Raw genomic sequence first — 19,192 nt, 5'->3', positions numbered from 1 at the left:
ACTTATTTCTCAGTATTATCCAGCATTTACTAATTGATTGTTATGCATTTATTAAGGTTACTCTGTTAATTCATTTATAAATTGAGGAAAGAGTAATTATGATGATGGTAAAAAGTGTTGAATAATTATGATAAATCTTTTTCTACAGGATTCTTGGAGGATATAATTACTTCTGCCGAAATTGGTGACAGAAATGGGCAATTCACTTGTCCAAAATGTGGCAAAAAGTATCGTTACAAGTACAACTTGACCTCTCATCTGAAGAACGAGTGTGGAAAGGAGCCTTCACTGCAGTGTCCTCATTGTCCTCACAGGACAAAGGTCAAGAGCAACTTGAAGGCTCACATTGCTACCAGGCACTTCGATATGTTCAAATTGTAACTAATCAAACAGACTCCAGTATCGAAATGTCGAAGATTTGAGGTTGAGTGGTATAGAAGACTCTACCTCAGAATGACCAACCCTGTCTACAGTAAAGAAAAGTTTCAATTTATTTGCCAGAGAATTATTTTCATTCTCAACTTGAAATTTCTCGAAGAGCAACTTTAAGAGTTCTATAATGGTAGATAGATTACTCATTAAACGATAGCCTATCACATTGCAAGAACTGATTATAAAAAATATGTAAGATAAATAATTAGGAAATGATTGTAGAATTTCACAGTAGATTAGTTTACAGTAAGGTAAGTTTAATTTTATTTTGTAGTCTCGATCCAAATTATTATGTTTTGTTTTCATAAATAGAGCTAGTACTCCTAGTAAACTACTCTGAATCAATTCTGAAAAAATAGTTGTGAGTGTTTGAGTAAATTTCCCAGTATTTTGTATCATGTAGTCTTTGTGCATTTTCAATGATAGAATTAAAAATTTAATTTCACATCATTTTTCATTTAATTTCATTTCATTTTTATAATGGGGTCACTCTCTCCTTCTGTGGCACATAATTTGTTTTGGCAAGACCGCTTATGAACGATTTAGCTCATCTCAAAGTAGTTGGGAAGATGTATGTAGCCTACTTGTCAGTAAATTTTTCAAGCTCGAAGATCCCATATTTTTATTGTAAAAAACTAAAATTTAATTTTGGTTGCTATGAAATCCAACTAGGATTCTATGTACGGTACTAGTTCTAGCACTATCAAAAGAATAAACTGATAATAATCTATTTGAAGATTCTTGTCATTTTCTTATACAGTTGTCCTTCCTATGAAAAAACTGTCCTTGAAAAGAATTATAAATGTTTTGTCAATGCTGGTTTCCGAAATGAGGCTGACGAAGCTCCTCATCATAAGTGAGATTCATCCCATCTTGCAAAACAAAAAGTGAGTAGATTTTCAATTTACTGTAAACTATAAGTCATAAGTTGTGAAAGAAATACTTTATTTTTTTCTCAAACATATAATAGAATATAATATTATACATTACTCTGATAAGTTCTTCATTTATAATAATTAAGTTCTTGTAAAAATTATAATAAAATAAATAAATAATAATAATCAATTCTTTGTATTTTTTATCTTCATTATTCTCTTCAAATTTTAGAGGTACCCATACATTTGTTCATGGTTTGAATGTTCCTCTATAATAATTCTGTTCTGTGTTAGTGGCTTTCGACAGTTTCTCAAAAATCAATTTGTCAACGTTACTGAATGACTAGTGTTCTAGCCCTTCTGCTTTGTTCAGATATTTGATAAAAAAAATATATCACATTTTTAGTAATTATGTTCACCATGTTTCAAGTAGGTTATGAAATCAAAATGAAATGCTTATATCACAGAGGAAAGAAACACTACTGTATGCTTATTCCGTGCTTATATGCATTCAGTTAGATGAACGCTTCAATTTAACTATTTAGCTCGTTTGTACAAGGTTCCTTGTTCATCTGTATTTCCTTCCTCGTCTGTATTGGTTTATATTTTTTTGTGTTTCTAAACTTTTCAATTGTTTGTCCTTCAGAGTTCATTAAAGATGCAATATATTTTCCTGATACAACCAACAATCCGAGTCACATCTGTCCAAAGTGTGGCAAGAAGTATCGTTACAAAAGCGGCATGATCTTTCACTTCAAGAACGAGTGCGGCAAAGCGCCTTCGCTACAGTGTCCGCACTGTCCTCACAGAACTAAGCAGAGAAGCAATTTGAAGTCTCACATGATTTCAAAACACTCTGGACTGTTATAATAGGATTATTCAACTGTTGATCTGTTACGATATTCTCTTACAGTGATTACACGTTATAAAAATTTCATCTATAACTAGAAATAGCAAGTTGTTATGCAAATCATGCGTCATTCTTTTTCAAATTGTCTCAATTTATAGTTTTATTAGATTCTTTGAAAAATATTGTATGATAAAATGATCAGAGCAGTGTATTTCGAGGAGAAAATTTTTGCATTTAAAATTTCAGTAATAATTTGTTGTAACTTGATTCTATTTTGGAATTCGTTCATCTTCATTTTTATTGAATTAAGTTATAGCTATTTTAGACAATATCGTATTAAAATTTGGAAGATTTGACAGTTTTGTACTTCCATCACTCTCCCTATATAATAAATTATAAGCTTGAATAACAATCTATTTATGATATGTCTAATTTTATAAAGATTCCTGTGAAATTCAACTTGTCCAATTCCCAAGTTCTGAATATCTGTCGTTCCGCTGTGCTATCATTGCCAATGGTATCATTGACGATGTTGCTGGAGATCTGAAACTTTGCTAATATAATTAAATTCTCATCATGTAACATCAATTATATACGATCATAATTGATTTTGTTGATATTCGATCTGCAGAAAAATGAATAAGTCAGCATCTATGAATCAACAATAGGATTGGTAGAGATTCAACAAAAATTACCCATGTAAGTGTGAAAAGACGCAAATTAAGGAGGGAAGCCATTTGAATATTCCACAGGAATTGAGAAAACATTTCAAAAATATTGTTCACTAAGTTATATATTGAATTTTACCATTTCTAACATCAATTTAGAGCAAACTACCTTTGAAATTGGATTATCTTCGTCTAGGTTTGAACTGAATTATATTTGACATGGATTTGTAGGAACTATAATGAAAAGTATAGTTTATAATTGAGTTCAATACATGATGTTTGTTATAGAGAACGTATTTTATTTCATATATTTAAGACATAAAAATTTTAAAATACTCAAAATTTAAGTGGTTTTATTCTTTTTTTTTGAATTTAAAGTTTGTTTCATATTTTACGAAAGTTTTACTATCAATCTATCCAAATTTAAAATTGTTTGTTTTATTCTAATTTATAATTTCAGATTGATGAATTGGTGTAGTAGAAATTGAAATGGACATAACATATGTATAATATTTGGAAAATTTGAAACTAAATTATTGGGAAATTAAAGAAGTTTTGGGCAATAGCCTGTTTTTTCTTTTCGGATTATATTGTTTATGCTAACCTAATAAATAAATGAATAAAAGTGGTATATCTAAATTCACATTTAATTTCAATATTTTACATGGATAATAGATTTGTGACAAACTATCTTCAGATATGAATTCTCTACTTCCAGGTTTTTTCGGAAATAATGTTGTCTTCAAAGACCAAAGCCCGATGAATTTCAAATGTCCAAAGTGTGGAAAAAAGTACCGTTACAAGTGCAACTTGTACGCTCATTTGAAACATGAATGCGGCAAAGCACCTTCGCTGCAGTGTCCACACTGTCATCACAAAACTAAGCAGAGAAGCAATTTGAAGACTCATATTATCTCACAACACTCTGATCTGTTATTGCACAAAACTCCATTCTAATCCAAGGCCATAACCGCACCCTGAAGTTTTCTGTGACTTCAAATGTCGACAGCAGAGAAGACAGCTGAAGAGGAATTCGTTGAGAATTGCGAGCCACTATGAAAAATTATCTTCCGGTGCAAGAATCTAATAATTCTGTTTGCCGGAGAGGCCGGTAAGCTACCCAAACGGACAAAACCAACGGACAATCTCCGGGTAGCAGCGCTCATTCCATACTAAATGGTTTAAGATTAAAATATATAAATTACAAATAGGTCTAAATATGATTTTATTAATTCATTTTCCGATTATCGTTCGGACAAACAATTCTTCGATAGTAACTATTGTGCAATAGAGCATTTGTTCAATAATTGCAACACTGTATCATTTTATTTAGTTTCAATTTATGACAATAAGTCATAGCATTCAAGTTGATAAATAGGTTTTGTGAAAAAATACATTGTACTGTATTTTTAGTTTTGACAGGAAAATTTGAGTGTTCCTATAGTCAGAACCGTGTAGGAGACGGTATATTAATGAAAATTATTTTTTCTTCTATTATAAATCTTTTAAAACAGTAATAGCTGACATTATAAACAGTGTGTGTACAAACAAAAGGCAAGAGAGTTGAGAGCATATGTAATAGAATGGTACACTGTTTTAGACAAACATTATAAAATGTTCTTGAAATTAAAATGAATTCTTTGTGTTCTTCTATGTGAAAATATATTATGTCATGGCCCAAATTAATATCATATACCGTACACATGTTTAGCGATATTCCATTATTTCTTGTTCTCTCTTATTTTTGGAAAAATTAACATTTAGATTAGGTTGAGTGAGCTATAAATATTTTTCATCTCATTACAGTAGTTGTGGTAAACAAACTAAAGTATCTGTCTGTTCTTTTTAGGATTCAACTTCAGACATGAAGAAAGGTTCCTTGAAAACAAATCCAGCAGACCACTTGAGAATTTCACGTGTCAAAAATGTGGAAAAATTTACCGCCACAAGTGCAACCTCTATGCTCATCAGAAGCATGGATGCGGTAAAACACCTTCACTGCAGTGCCCACACTGTCCTCATAGGACTACATTCAAGGGCAACTTGAAGGCTCACATAGCTGCCAAACACTTCATTCTTCTCGGCTCGTCAAGGCGGTCCAAAAACATGCATTATAAGTCAAATTCGGTCGAAAAATGGAAAATTTATTGTGAGTGTACTTAAGCCCATATTCCAATATACAGAAAATGGCCAATTTTCACATTCAAAGCTACATGTTTTGTGAAATACTTCTGATAAAATTTCCAAATCTAGTGAGGATGTGAAAATCGTTCCCCCTCTACACACTCCAATAAATAATATTTTCGGTTTCAATACAAGATTTTAAAAATGGCGATTTCAGTGTTTACATTTTTTCGTGATTTCACTGTTGATCAAGAGTTTCTAAAACGAGTCTGATACATCATAGAAACTCACAATTGATTCTATATTGTAGAAAAATTCATCCTCTACGAGCTCAGTTGCCTAAAATCCATCTTAAATCACTTTTCCCTATCATACAACTGCCAATACCGTTAATATGAGAAAAATATCTACAATTTCCGGATTTTTTTCAACAATCAAATCTCAATTTACAAACATATTTTTGCATGAATCATTTACAGCAGATGAAAGAGAAAATTCTATTGTACATTTCAAGATCAATTAATGATTTTTATAATGAGAGGTTACCGAGATACATAGCTTTGAATATAGAAATTGGCCATTTTTTTGTATATTGGAATATAGGTTTGAGTACACTCAACAATAAATTTTCAATTTTTCGACCGAATTTGACTTGTGATGCATGATTTTGGATTGCCTTGACGAGCCGAGAAGAATGAAGTGTAGTACGATGGAATCTGAGCATTGTGTCAAAAGTTATAAGTGTTGAAAATTTTGATCCTTGAGGTGTCCTTAAGCGCGCCTCTCCACTAGGAAATACTGAAATGAAGGGAATCTAACGGGTGATTCTCATAGAACATGATCTCATGGACTTATGTCATTGTGCGAAATATCAATGTGAGGACAATGTAGTTGGTGATTATGGTTGAAGCTGAAAATTAGGTGTTTTCCACAATACAAGGAGCATTGTTGTTAGGTGTACCTGGAAATCTACATAAGATAGAGCGCTCTACCTGATCTTAGATTGTAAAGCACAAAAATACGCTCAGACGTATTTTGAATTATACATCTAAATGATAATAATCGGAAGATATTGTTGATCAAAAACAAAAATTCATCAAAATTGATTTTTTCTTCAAATTTCACTCATTTTTGAAAAATCATAACTCTGTACTTATTGGAGATAGAGAGCTCCGAATGATCTCGTTCTATTCAGAATTTTATAATCTAGAAACAAAGCGAGAGCAAATTTTTCTGTCCGATTACGATATTTGGCAAAAATAGCTGAAAACTGGAAAATGAGCTGAAAATACGACGTTTTTGGGCCACTCTGTATCTAGCACAAGGAAATTTTGCATGAAGAAATTGGTTCTGCACTCCTCCTATGTACTCAAATAATATATTCAAAAATCAGAACTACAATATAAATTGCATTCACCAATGTATATAGTGACTGGACTACTTACCGTTTCTGTAAAAATACAGATATAGTCAGCTGATTAAAAGTGAATTGCTCATGTTCGCGGCGCGTAAATCTGTACGCACCCTTAAACAGAAAGATATTTTAACTACGAATCTGCATCATTCTCAGATAAGACACAGTAGAGAAGAATTTTTCGGCAATAGATATCAAAAGATAAAAATTTATTTCTGACTATAAAGACAGTTGCTGACTGAATGAATTATCCTGGCTAGGTAGGACGTTCAAAGTCCAAGTCTTTAACTTCCTCCGCTCTGCCCCTACTTATTAACTATTCTATTCGAATCGAAAAATTTATAAAAAGTTTTGTTATATATAAACAGTATATAGACTCATGAAACACAGTGTCTAGTAAGGCTCCGTTATATGTACACAGTAATAATATCTCACTACACTTGAAACTTCCGTAGTCTGCTGTTGAACACGGAGCTCACAGAACACAAACCTTTCACTTGAATTTCTTATCTCACACCACCGATTTAGAGTTTAATGGTTATAATAGAGAATATTTTCATTTTCTAGATCAATTTTTGTCATCTTGAATTTGCTTGAAGATTATCAAGCCACTTGGAGAATAATAACATTTTTATCGATCATGGAGACTTTCAAATGTAGAAAGTAGTAAATATCACTCTAATAGTTGCCATTATTCTCTGTAATAGAATAAATTTATTCTGTACATATTCTCTTATAATAAATTCATCCGCTTTCCTTCTTTAGACATAATTGAATAGGTTATTTATCATCTTCTCATCCTTAACCCACGTCCACTGTACACTTTTCATTTGTACCGGTATTTTAATTTCTCACAAATTTCTATTGAAGCCTGTCTCATTGAAATTCTTACATTCATTTCATTGAAATTCGGTACAAATTCATGGGAAATTTTGTAAAATGAGAACAGCTAACAGTTGAGACTGAACACACAAGACAATCGTAGGACAGAGGGCATAATGTGCTTGTCCAGTTTGACAAGTTTGAAGTTTTCACCTGAATTTTTGAAGTTCTATTCTATGCTAGGCTTCGCCCTCCCAGGTTTAAAATGAAGGCAGTCATTCTATTCTATTCCATTCTAGGCTTCTTCAGATAGATTTTAAACATCAAAATTTAAAATAATTCTTAGTTTTCGTTGTTTTTTTTTTTTTTTAGCGAGAATGGACTAAATTTTAGAAAAGTGAAACCATAACCCTATGTCGGACTTTTAAAATATTATATAAATTTGGGAGAAAAATGGTACAAGGAATATCCTTAATTTTTCTCTCCCAATCAGTGCTACTTTGTAAAAATTATAAATAGCCTAAATAAATAAAAATAATGAAATTTTTGTGTTTTCTTTCCTTTTCACCTTGTGGAAAAAGTAACATTCTAATTACGTTAATAAACTTTGAACTTTTCTCATCTCGTTACAGTACAGTGTTAAAAATGTAAACAATCTACATTTTCTAATTTTTCTATATCTGTCGTTTTTAGGATACTACTTCGGACAAGAAATGTTCCCTGAAGATAAATCCAGCAAACCACCTGAGAATTTCAGGTGCCAAAAATGTGGAAAAATTTATCGCCACAAGTGCAACCTCTATGCACATCATAAATACGAATGTGGCAAAAATCCTTTAATGCAGTGTCCTCACTGCCCTCACAAAACTAAGAAGAAGAGCAACTTGAAAGCCCATATCGCTTTGAGACACACCAACTTGAGAATGCCATTCTAAATTTGAAAAAATTACATGAAAATCATATTAAGGTTCTTGCAAAGTGTACAAGACAGGATGAAACAATACGTATTCTCCAAGTGTTCGAGTGAACTTTTATCTAGTTATATGGTTTTAAGTGTGAGATTGAAATTCTATCTTAATATCCAATGATGAAGTAATAATAAATAATTATTTATTTAGACAATCTACATTTTCTAAATTTTATATCTGTCGTTTCTAGGATACAACTTTGGACAAGAAATGTTCCTTGAAGATAAATCCAGCAAACCACCTGAGCATTTCAGGTGCCAAAAATGTGGAAAAATCTATCGCCACAAGTGCACCCTCTATGCACATCATAAATACGAATGTGGCAAAAATCCTTTAATGCAGTGTCCTCACTGCCCTCACAGAACTAAGAAGAAGAGTAATTTGAAAGCCCATATCGCTTTGAGACACACCAACTTGAGAATTCCAGTCTAAATTTGAAACATTTACATGAAAAGCATAAGGTTCATGCAAAGTGTACAATACATGATGAACCAATACGTATCATCCAAGTGTACGATTGTACTCTTATCTATAGTTATATTATATGGTTTTAAGTGTTAGATTGAAATTCAGAAGAAATTGTAATATTTTATCCATTATTAGGGTCGTTTGCACAGTCAAAGCTAAATGAAATTAAATCAGCTGGTGGCTTAAACTCAAAATGAGACACATAACAAACGAGACTTGATACGGATTTATTCCAGTTTAAAATAAAATTTAGTGACTGTGACTGTGCAAACGGTACTAAGGGCCGTTTGCACAGTCAAAGCTTAAACTGAACTTAATCAGCTGTTGTCTTAAACTCAGAATGAACCACATTATAACGAAATGATACTTGATACGAATTTAATCCAGTTTAAAATAAAATTTAGTTGAATCTGTCACTGTGCAAACGGCCCTAAGTGACATATAGCCTAAGTTAATTTCTGACGACTCGTCTTGCCCATATTCAGCTGCTGTGCTTTCTTAGTGAGTGATTGTGTGCTATTTCACAGGCTCAAACTTTCCAGGAACTTCAATAATTAATAAAATATTTTGAAAGTTGTGATTTATTGTTAAATTAATAATTTGTTTTTATTTAGAATTATCTGTGCATTGTAAACATTTTTCGATTCGAAATTTCAATGATAATTTGCTGATGTAACATTACCTCATATTGGCCAATGTATTATTCTATTAAACTCTGGAGATGAACGGTTTTGTGCTGATCCCACACCCTCTACCCTAACCCTCGATAATTGAATTGTTCAATAAAATGAATAATTGACAAGTTAGTAGGGTATTTTGTAATTAATTTTCATTTTTTTCCAAATAGCCTAAATATGCGTAATCTATAATTGAGTTTGAGTATTTGGTATGAATCTGCACCAAAATTTATCTTCAGAAATGAATTTTCTGCTTCTAGGTTTTTTTGAAGATAATGTCTTCGAAGGCCAAAACCCGATGAATTTCGAGTGTCTAAAATGTGGAAAATTGTATCGTCATAAGTGCAACTTGTACGCTCATTTGAAACATGAATGCGGCAAAGCACCTTCGCTGCAGTGTCCACACTGTCCTTACAAATCTACAAAGAAAAATAATTTGAGGCGACATGTAGCTTTGAAACATACCTACTCTTCCAATTACAATTAGTAACTTCAACTAGTTCTAAATTTACAATGAAACTAATTGAGTAGCAATAATGAGCCAGAGTATTAAATTGAATTAACATGCATTGAAACAATGAAGAAACAATTCATGATTTTTACACTCGTATATATTTCAAAGCTGTGATTGAACAATAAAATGAACTTGTAATACTATACTGGTATAATAACTATTGGATTACCGATCATCATATGTAAAAAGTAGTCATTCCAAATATATATTATTTTTATGAAAATCGACAGATTTTCATTGATTTGCATAGTCCTACCCCTCATTAGACATGTAAATTCATTACAAAACTCACCGTGGTATTCACTTTTATAGGACTATACTGTATTATGCTATGTGTACATCATTTCTTTCTATTCTGAAAAACATTCTTTATTTCAAAGAGGCTTTGGTTGCCAAACCATTAACTAGAGAAAACAATCATAACTATTCTAGCAGTTGTTCTCAAAACTTCAATGTAACTTTCTAAATTTGTTCAACTTTTACAAATCAAAACGGTTCTTGTAGCGCTGCTTTAGAGCAACCATAGTGAGCTTGACTAATAACGTCTTGAAAAATCGTTTATAGAGACGGTCCCACAGTGTATTGACAGTATTTCTGATTTACTAAAATCATGAAATTTCTTCTTTTAATATTTTTGAAACCACGAAACAAAATTTAAGGAGTGAGTCGTCCCCACTCCACTTCTGTATAATGTGAGCTATATAGTTAATACAAATTGAAAGACCATTTATCAGTAAAACACCATTTAGTAGTGGTTTTGAAAACCATTTTTTTTATGTTCCATCCATCAACCTATTTTTTTATTGATCATGTTAGTATTTCTTGTTACCTTATACTGAGTTACACATATCTTGTTATTTCCCCTACAATACTATATTCTCTGTATTCTAGGTTTTTTGGAGGATGTATTCGAAGAGCTACAGCACAGCTCAAAGGCTATTTTCAAGTGCGAAAAGTGTGGAAGAGTTTATAACTACAAGAGCAGTTTGTATGCTCATCAGAAGCATGAATGCGGCAAGGAGCCTTCATTGCAGTGTCCCTACTGTCCTCATAAATCCAGGAAGAAAAATCATTTGACAAGTCATGTAGCTTTGAAACATTTCAAGATTGCAAGTTGATGCAATGAAACTCAATGGTTACCTAGCAATGGGGGAAAAGCATTAAAAGAGCCATTGAACATTGAAGTAGTATAACTTAATTTTATTTCAAACCAATATGTATCCCTCAAGCTATGGTAAATTCATAAGAATATTTAACAATCAGGCTTTGTTATGATTATTCTATTACCGTATCTGATATAATTACTTTTCTGTATTACAGTGAAAATACTATGTAGTGTTATTGTGTTCGGTTTCACCAAGCTCAGTGAAGTCATTTGAACATGGTTAAATTAGGTACGATTTACAAGGAGTGCAGTGGAATGTATGATTTCTATGTGAAGAGTTAAAAATTTTATTTATACGTGGCCACTTGAAAATTATTTAAGAACTTTTCGAGCATGCATACAGTTTTCAATTTACCAAGCTGTGCATTTTCGTATTGTAATTTTGTTCAACTGTCAGTATTATTGACCAATATCTATTTTTTGAACTTATATTCGTTGTCAATACATGTAATTGTTAATGACAATAAAACATACTCCATTTGATATCAATCTGATGTAATTCGATTTTCCTGTTTCATTAGATAGTTCATTGTATTCCTTTGCTACAGTGCTCTATTCTCCCTCTTCTGTTATCAATATTCATCTAGTGCATCCATCTTCTATATTTTCTACTGTTTCATTATCCTTTGTTGCCTCCTCTATGCACCTCTGTCCGTGGTGTGCCTTGTTTGAACGGTCATTTTGTATGAATTTGAAATACAGAGTCTTTCAGTGGAACGAAAAGATTTCAATAGCCGACTAATTCATGTTAATATAATATACTTTCACTTCAATGGTCATGAATATGAAGTAAAAATGTTTCCATAAAAGGTTGGCAAATTTTTTTTAATATAAATAATAATATAAATAATATAAATAATATTTAATATAAATAATATCCTTCATCTATGCAAATTCTCAACATAATCCATCATCTTCCTACTGAACTTGTTATTTATGAGCTGGGATAGTTCTGGGTGATGTGCTCAGAAAAACAGCCCTTGTTTATAGGTATAGGCCAGACTCCATAAAGTTGCAGGTTGTCAAATATATATATATATATATATATATATATATATATATATATATATATATATATATATATATATATATATATATATATATATATATATATATATATATATATATATATATATATATATATATATATATATATATATATATATATATATATATATATATATATATATATATATATATATATATATATATATATATATATATATATATATATATATATATATATATATATATATATATATATATATATATATATATATATATATATATATATATATATATATATATATATATATATATATATATATATATATATATATATATATATATATATATATATATATATATATATATATATATATATATATATATATATATATATATATATATATATATATATATATATATATATATATATATATATATATATATATATATATATATATATATATATATATATATATATATATATATATATATATATATATATATATATATATATATATATATATATATATATATATATATATATATATATATATATATATATATATATATATATATATATATATATATATATATATATATATATATATATATATATATATATATATATATATATATATATATATATATATATATATATATATATATATATATATATATATATATATATATATATATATATATATATATATATATATATATATATATATATATATATATATATATATATATATATATATATATATATATATATATATATATATATATATATATATATATATATATATATATATATATATATATATATATATATATATATATATATATATATATATATATATATATATATATATATATATATATATATATATATATATATATATATATATATATATATATATATATATATATATATATATATATATATATATATATATATATATATATATATATATATATATATATATATATATATATATATATATATATATATATATATATATATATATATATATATATATATATATATATATATATATATATATATATATATATATATATATATATATATATATATATATATATATATATATATATATATATATATATATATATATATATATATATATATATATATATATATATATATATATATATATATATATATATATATATATATATATATATATATATATATATATATATATATATATATATATATATATATATATATATATATATATATATATATATATATATATATATATATATATATATATATATATATATATATATATATATATATATATATATATATATATATATATATATATATATATATATATATATATATATATATATATATATATATATATATATATATATATATATATATATATATATATATATATATATATATATATATATATATATATATATATATATATATATATATATATATATATATATATATATATATATATATATATATATATATATATATATATATATATATATATTACATTTGAGTGTCCTCACTGCCCTCACAAAACTAAGAAGAAGAGCAACTTGAAAGCCCATATCGCTTTGAGACACACCAACTTGAGAATGCCATTCTAAATTTGAAAAAATTACATGAAAAGCATATTAAGAGGTTCTTGCAAAGTGTACAAGACAGGATGAAACAATACGTATTCTCCAAGTGTTCGAGTGAACTTTTATCTAGTTATATGGTTTTAAGTGTGAGATTGAAATTCTATCTTAATATCCAATGATGAAGTAATAATAAATAATTTTTTTTTTAGACAATCTACATTTTCTAAATTTTATATCTGTCGTTTCTAGGATACAACTTTGGACAAGAAATGTTCCTTGAAGATAAATCCAGCAAACCACCTGAGAATTTCAGGTGCCAAAAATGTGGAAAAATCTATCGCCACAAGTGCACCCTCTATGCACATCATAAATACGAATGTGGCAAAAATCCTTTAATGCAGTGTCCTCACTGCCCTCACAGAACTAAGAAGAAGAGTAATTTGAAAGCCCATATCGCTTTGAGACACACCAACTTGAGAATGCCATTCTAAATTTGAAAAAATTACATGAAAAGCATAAGGTTCATGCAAAGTGTACAATACATGATGAACCAATACGTATCATCCAAGTGTACGATTGTACTCTTATCTAGCTATATTATATGATTTTAAGTGTGAGATTGAAATTCAGAAGAAGTTGTAATATTTTATCAATTATTAGGGTCGTTTGCACAGTCAAAGCTAAAACGAAATTAAATCAGCTGGTGGCTTAAACTCAAAATGAGACACATAACAAACGAGACTTGATACGGATTTATTCCAGTTTAAAATGAAATTTATAGTTTAAACTGTGACTGTGCAAACGGTTCTAAGGGCCGTTTTTTGCACAGTCAAAGCTTGAACTGAACTTAATCAGCTGTTGTCTTAAACTCAGAATGAACCACATTATAACGAAATGATACTTGATACGAATTTAATCCAGTTGAAAATAAAATTTAGTTGAATCTGTCACTGTGCAAACGGCCCTAAGTGACATAGCCTAAGTTAATTTCTGACGACTCGTCTTGCCCATATTCAGCTGCTGTGCTTTCTTAGTGAGTGATTGTGTGCTATTTCACAGGCTCAAACTTTCCAGGAACTTCAATAATTAATAAAATATTTTGAAAGTTGTGATTTATTGTTAAATGAATAATTTGTTTTTATTTAAAATAAAATTTAGAATTATCTGTGCATTGTAAACATTTTTCGATTCGAAATTTCAATGATAATTTGCTGATGTAACATTACCTTATATTGGCCAATGTATTATTCTATTAAACTCTGGAGATGAACGGTTTTGTGCTGATCCCCCTCCCTCTACCCTAACCCTCGATAATTGAATTGTTCAATAAAAGGAATAATTGACAAGTTAGTAGGGTATTTTTTTTAAATTAATTTTCATTTCTTTTCCAAATAGCCTAAATATGCGTAATCTATAATATTGAGTTTGAGTATTTGGTATGAATCTGCACCAAAATTTATCTTCAGAAATGAATTTTCTGCTTCTAGGTTTATTTGAAGATAATGTCTTCGAAGGCCAAAACCCGATGAATTTCGAGTGTCTAAAGTGTGGAAAATTGTATCGTCATAAGTGCAACTTGTACGCTCATTTGAAACATGAATGCGGCAAAGCACCTTCGCTGCAGTGTCCACACTGTCCTTACAAATCTACAAAGAAAAATAATTTGAGGCGACATGTAGCTTTGAAACATACCTACTCTTCCAATTACAATTAGTAACTTCAACTAGTTCTAAATTTACAATGAAACTAAGTGAGTAGCAATAATGAGCCAGACTATTGAATTGAATCAACATGCATTGAAACAATGAAGAAACAATTCATGATTTTTACACTCTTTTGTATATATTTCAAAGCTGTGGTTAAATAATAAAATGAACTTGTAATACTATACTGGTATAATAACTATTGGATTACCGATCACCATATGTAAAAAGTAGGTAGTCATTCCAAATATTTATTATTTTTAAGAAAATCCACAGATTTTCATAGATTTGCATAGTCCTACCCCTCATTAGACATGTAAATTCATTACAAAACTCACCGTGGTATTCACTTTTATAGGACTATACTGTATTATGCTATGTGTACATCATTTGTTTCTATTCTGAAAAACATTCTTTATTTCAAAGAGGCTTTGGTTGCCAAACCATTAACTATAGAGAAAAAAATCATAACTATTCTAGCAGTTGTTCTCAAAACTTCGATGTAACTTTCTAAATTTGTTCAACTTTTACAAATCAAAAGGGTTCTTGTAGCGCTGCTTTAGAGCAACCATAGTGAGCTTGACTAATAACGTCTTGAAAAATCTTTTATAGAGACGGTCCCACAGTGTATTGACAGTATTTCTGATTTACTAAAATCATGAAATTTCTTCTTTTAATATTTTTGAAACCACGAAACAAAATTCAAGGAGTGAGTCGTCCCCACTCCACTTCTGTATAATGTGAGCTATATAGTTAATACAAATTGAAAGACCATTTATCAGTAAAACACCGTTTAGTAGTGGTTTTGAAAACCATTTTTTTATGTTCCATCCATCAACCTATTTTTTTATTGATCATGTTAGTATTTCTTGTTACCTTATACTGAGTTACACATATCTTGTTATTTCCCCTACAATACTATATTCTCTGTATTCTAGGTTTTTTGGAGGATGTATTCGAAGAGCTACAGCACAGCTCAAAGGCTATTTTCAAGTGCGAAAAGTGTGGAAGAGTTTATAACTACAAGAGCAGTTTGTATGCTCATCAGAAGCATGAATGCGGCAAGGAGCCTTCATTGCAGTGTCCCTACTGTCCTCATAAATCCAGGAAGAAAAATCATTTGACAAGTCATGTAGCTTTGAAACATTTCAAGATTGCAAGTTGATGCAATGAAACTCAATGGTTACCTAGCAATGGCGGAAAAGCATTGAAAGAGCCATTGAACATTGAAGTAGTATAACTTAATTTTATTTCAAACCAATATGTATCCCTCAAGCTATGGTAAATTTATAAGAATATTTTACAATCAGGCTTTGTTATGATTATTCTATTACCGTATCTGATATAATTACTTTTCTGTATTACAGTGAAAATACTATGTAGTGTTGTGTTCGGTTTCACCAAGCTCAGTGAAGTCATTTTACCCTTTTTAGACGTTCTATTGATGAGACAAACCGATGGAAGTTTGAACTATTCAGTATACAGAAAGCCCACCCACACTAACAGGTACATTTCCAATCACATCACCACCCGGCTCAATCCTCCTCAGTTATAAACAGCTTAATCTTCAGATCTCTTCATCTCACCAATGAAAAAAGGAGAGAAGAAGAAATAAAGACAGTGACTAACATTCTCAAATCCAATGGCTACCCAACTACAATCATTCAAAAATCAATAGAAAAATCTGTCTCCACTTAAAAAAGGGAATCAACAAGAAAAAGAAGAATATTTTGAAAAAACAGTACTCCTCCCATACATCAAGGGCACCACAGACAGAATGGAAGAGTATTAAAAACCCACAAAATCAAACCATTATTCAAACCCCACCTACTCATTTCCCAAATCTTAAAAAAAACCCATCAACAGACTGGAGCTAGAAAACCAAGGAGTCTACAGTATCCCCTGCCTGAACTGTGACAAGCAATATGTAGGCCAAACAAATAGGAGAATCTCTGCTAGAATAGATGAACATAAATTAAGCATAAAAAATCAACAATCAACCTCAGCCCTATATAACCATGTGAAAAATACTGGTCATACAATAAATTTTGTGAATTCCAAACAAATAGCCAGCATTCGAGATTTTCAAGTCAGGATTGTGAGAGAGGCGTTGGAAATCGAAAAGCAAGGCTCTCTAAATAAAAGAGACGACAGCCTCAACGTGTCTCCCTTATGGAAGTTAATTTTGAATACCAAACGCCCAGTACCTGGTACAATGAAACCCGCTACAGCACCATTGTCACCAAAACAAGACAACTTTCCTGGAATTTCACTCACCCAACAGCGCCAGCACAAGCAAGTGGAGGGAGGGGGTAGGAGATATGCTCTTCGACCCAGAAAGAATACCTAGGACTCAGTGTGGATCTCGACGCCACCCTCAGAAGATGTCGTCTGCGATGGCGACGAAACGTCAGACTCAAGTAAGTCAAAACAAACGGATGTACCCGGTTAATTCTTTTACATATATATATATATATATATAATTAGGCATATGGATTGTCACAAAAATAACTAATATTGAACAATTGCCTGTAATCCAATAATATTATTATTTTATGTGTCTCCTCATGTCATTTTGTAATCGCTCTTGATGGAGATAGGCCTAAAAACCTACACAGCACACGTAAAACGTGGCCACTTGAAAATTATTTAAGAACTTTTCGAGCATGCTTACAGTTTTCAATTTACCCAAAAGCTGTACATTTTCGTATTGTAATTTTGTTTAACTTATACAAATTTCATTTGTATAATACAAAGTATTATTGACCAATATCTATGTTTTGAACTTATATTCGTTGTCAATACATGTAATTGTTAATGACAATAAAACATACTTCATTTAATATCAAACTGATGTAATTCGATTTTCCTGTTTCATTAGATAGTTCATTGTATTCCTTTGCTACAGTGCTCTATTCTCCTTCTCCCTCTTCTGTTATTAATATTCATCTAGTGCATCCATTTTCTATATTTTCTACTGTTTTTTATCCTCCTCCGCTTCCTCCTCTATGCTTCAGCACCTCTCTCCGTGGTGAGCCTTGTTTGAACGGTCATTTTGTATGAATTTGAAATACAGAGTCTTTAAATATCCGACTAATCCATATTTATATAATATACTTTCACTTCAATGGTCATGAATATGAAGTAAAAAGGTTGCCATCAAAGGTTGGCGAATTTTTTTTAAATAGAAATAATATCCTTCATTGGAATCTATGCAATTCTCAACTCTCCTATTATGACATTTTGCAGCATAATCCATCAACTTCCTACTGAACTTGTTATTTATGAGCTGGGATAGTTCTGGGTGGTGTGCTCAGGAAAGCTCTTGTTTAGCCTATAGGTGAGCCTTATCCCATAAAGTTGCAGGTTGTCAAATATCAAATTTGAGGGCGGGAACTGATTTATCCCTGTTTCAGGAAATGATGCCCTCTGGAAACAATAAAGCATTCACAGCATTCATAGCAACTCTTGTAGTGTTGCGATGTTGTTTACGGATCAGCAAGCAACACTCTGCTCGGTTCTGAACTCTGGAATAAGTTCTATTCCAGCCCAAAAACAACTAGATCAAAATTAACTTTATGTGTCAATATGCTTAATGTGATGGGAAACTTGAGAATTTCATGTCCTCTTATGGAGGACATTATTTAGCAGATATTATAATGAAAAAAATTCACCTATTATGCAGTAGATGAAAAAATAATTTTCTTAATTAAATAAATATTGAAATCATTCCGTTCCACTGAATACCCTTTGTAATATTGAGTTTTGTAATATTGCTTTTGAAGATCTTATTTTTAATTTTGATTTGATGCAACATGTTGTGTTTATGAGCAAATAATTTGTTCGATTTATTGGAATAATTAATTACATTGCAATATCATGTTCCTCTT

At 29.9% G+C, this 19,192-nt stretch overlaps 2 protein-coding genes across 2 annotated transcripts; both read left to right on the top strand.

Moving 5' to 3' along the window:
* Positions 1 to 3,584: 3,584 nt before the first annotated feature.
* LOC120351636 (zinc finger protein 425-like) lies at positions 3,585 to 15,313 on the top strand. Its single transcript, XM_039429528.1, has 7 exons — positions 3,585 to 3,717; positions 4,675 to 4,908; positions 8,344 to 8,529; positions 9,559 to 9,705; positions 10,704 to 10,892; positions 13,849 to 14,034; positions 15,087 to 15,313. The coding sequence occupies exons 1-7, from the start codon at positions 3,585 to 3,587 to the stop codon at positions 15,311 to 15,313; spliced, it is 1,302 nt and encodes a 433-aa protein (XP_039285462.1).
* Positions 15,060 to 16,717, top strand: LOC111045290 (longitudinals lacking protein, isoforms A/B/D/L). Its single transcript, XM_022330665.2, has 2 exons — positions 15,060 to 15,349; positions 16,241 to 16,717. The coding sequence occupies exons 1-2, from the start codon at positions 15,340 to 15,342 to the stop codon at positions 16,465 to 16,467; spliced, it is 237 nt and encodes a 78-aa protein (XP_022186357.1). The 5' UTR covers positions 15,060 to 15,339; the 3' UTR covers positions 16,468 to 16,717.
* The last annotated feature ends 2,475 nt before the right edge of the window (positions 16,718 to 19,192 follow it).

The sequence above is a fragment of the Nilaparvata lugens genome, chromosome 5 (genome assembly GCF_014356525.2).
Source record: "Nilaparvata lugens isolate BPH chromosome 5, ASM1435652v1, whole genome shotgun sequence".
Taxonomy (NCBI): domain Eukaryota; kingdom Metazoa; phylum Arthropoda; class Insecta; order Hemiptera; family Delphacidae; genus Nilaparvata; species Nilaparvata lugens.
The sequence above is the reverse complement of the archived record's forward strand: the minus strand, read 5'-3'. Positions and strand labels throughout refer to the sequence as shown.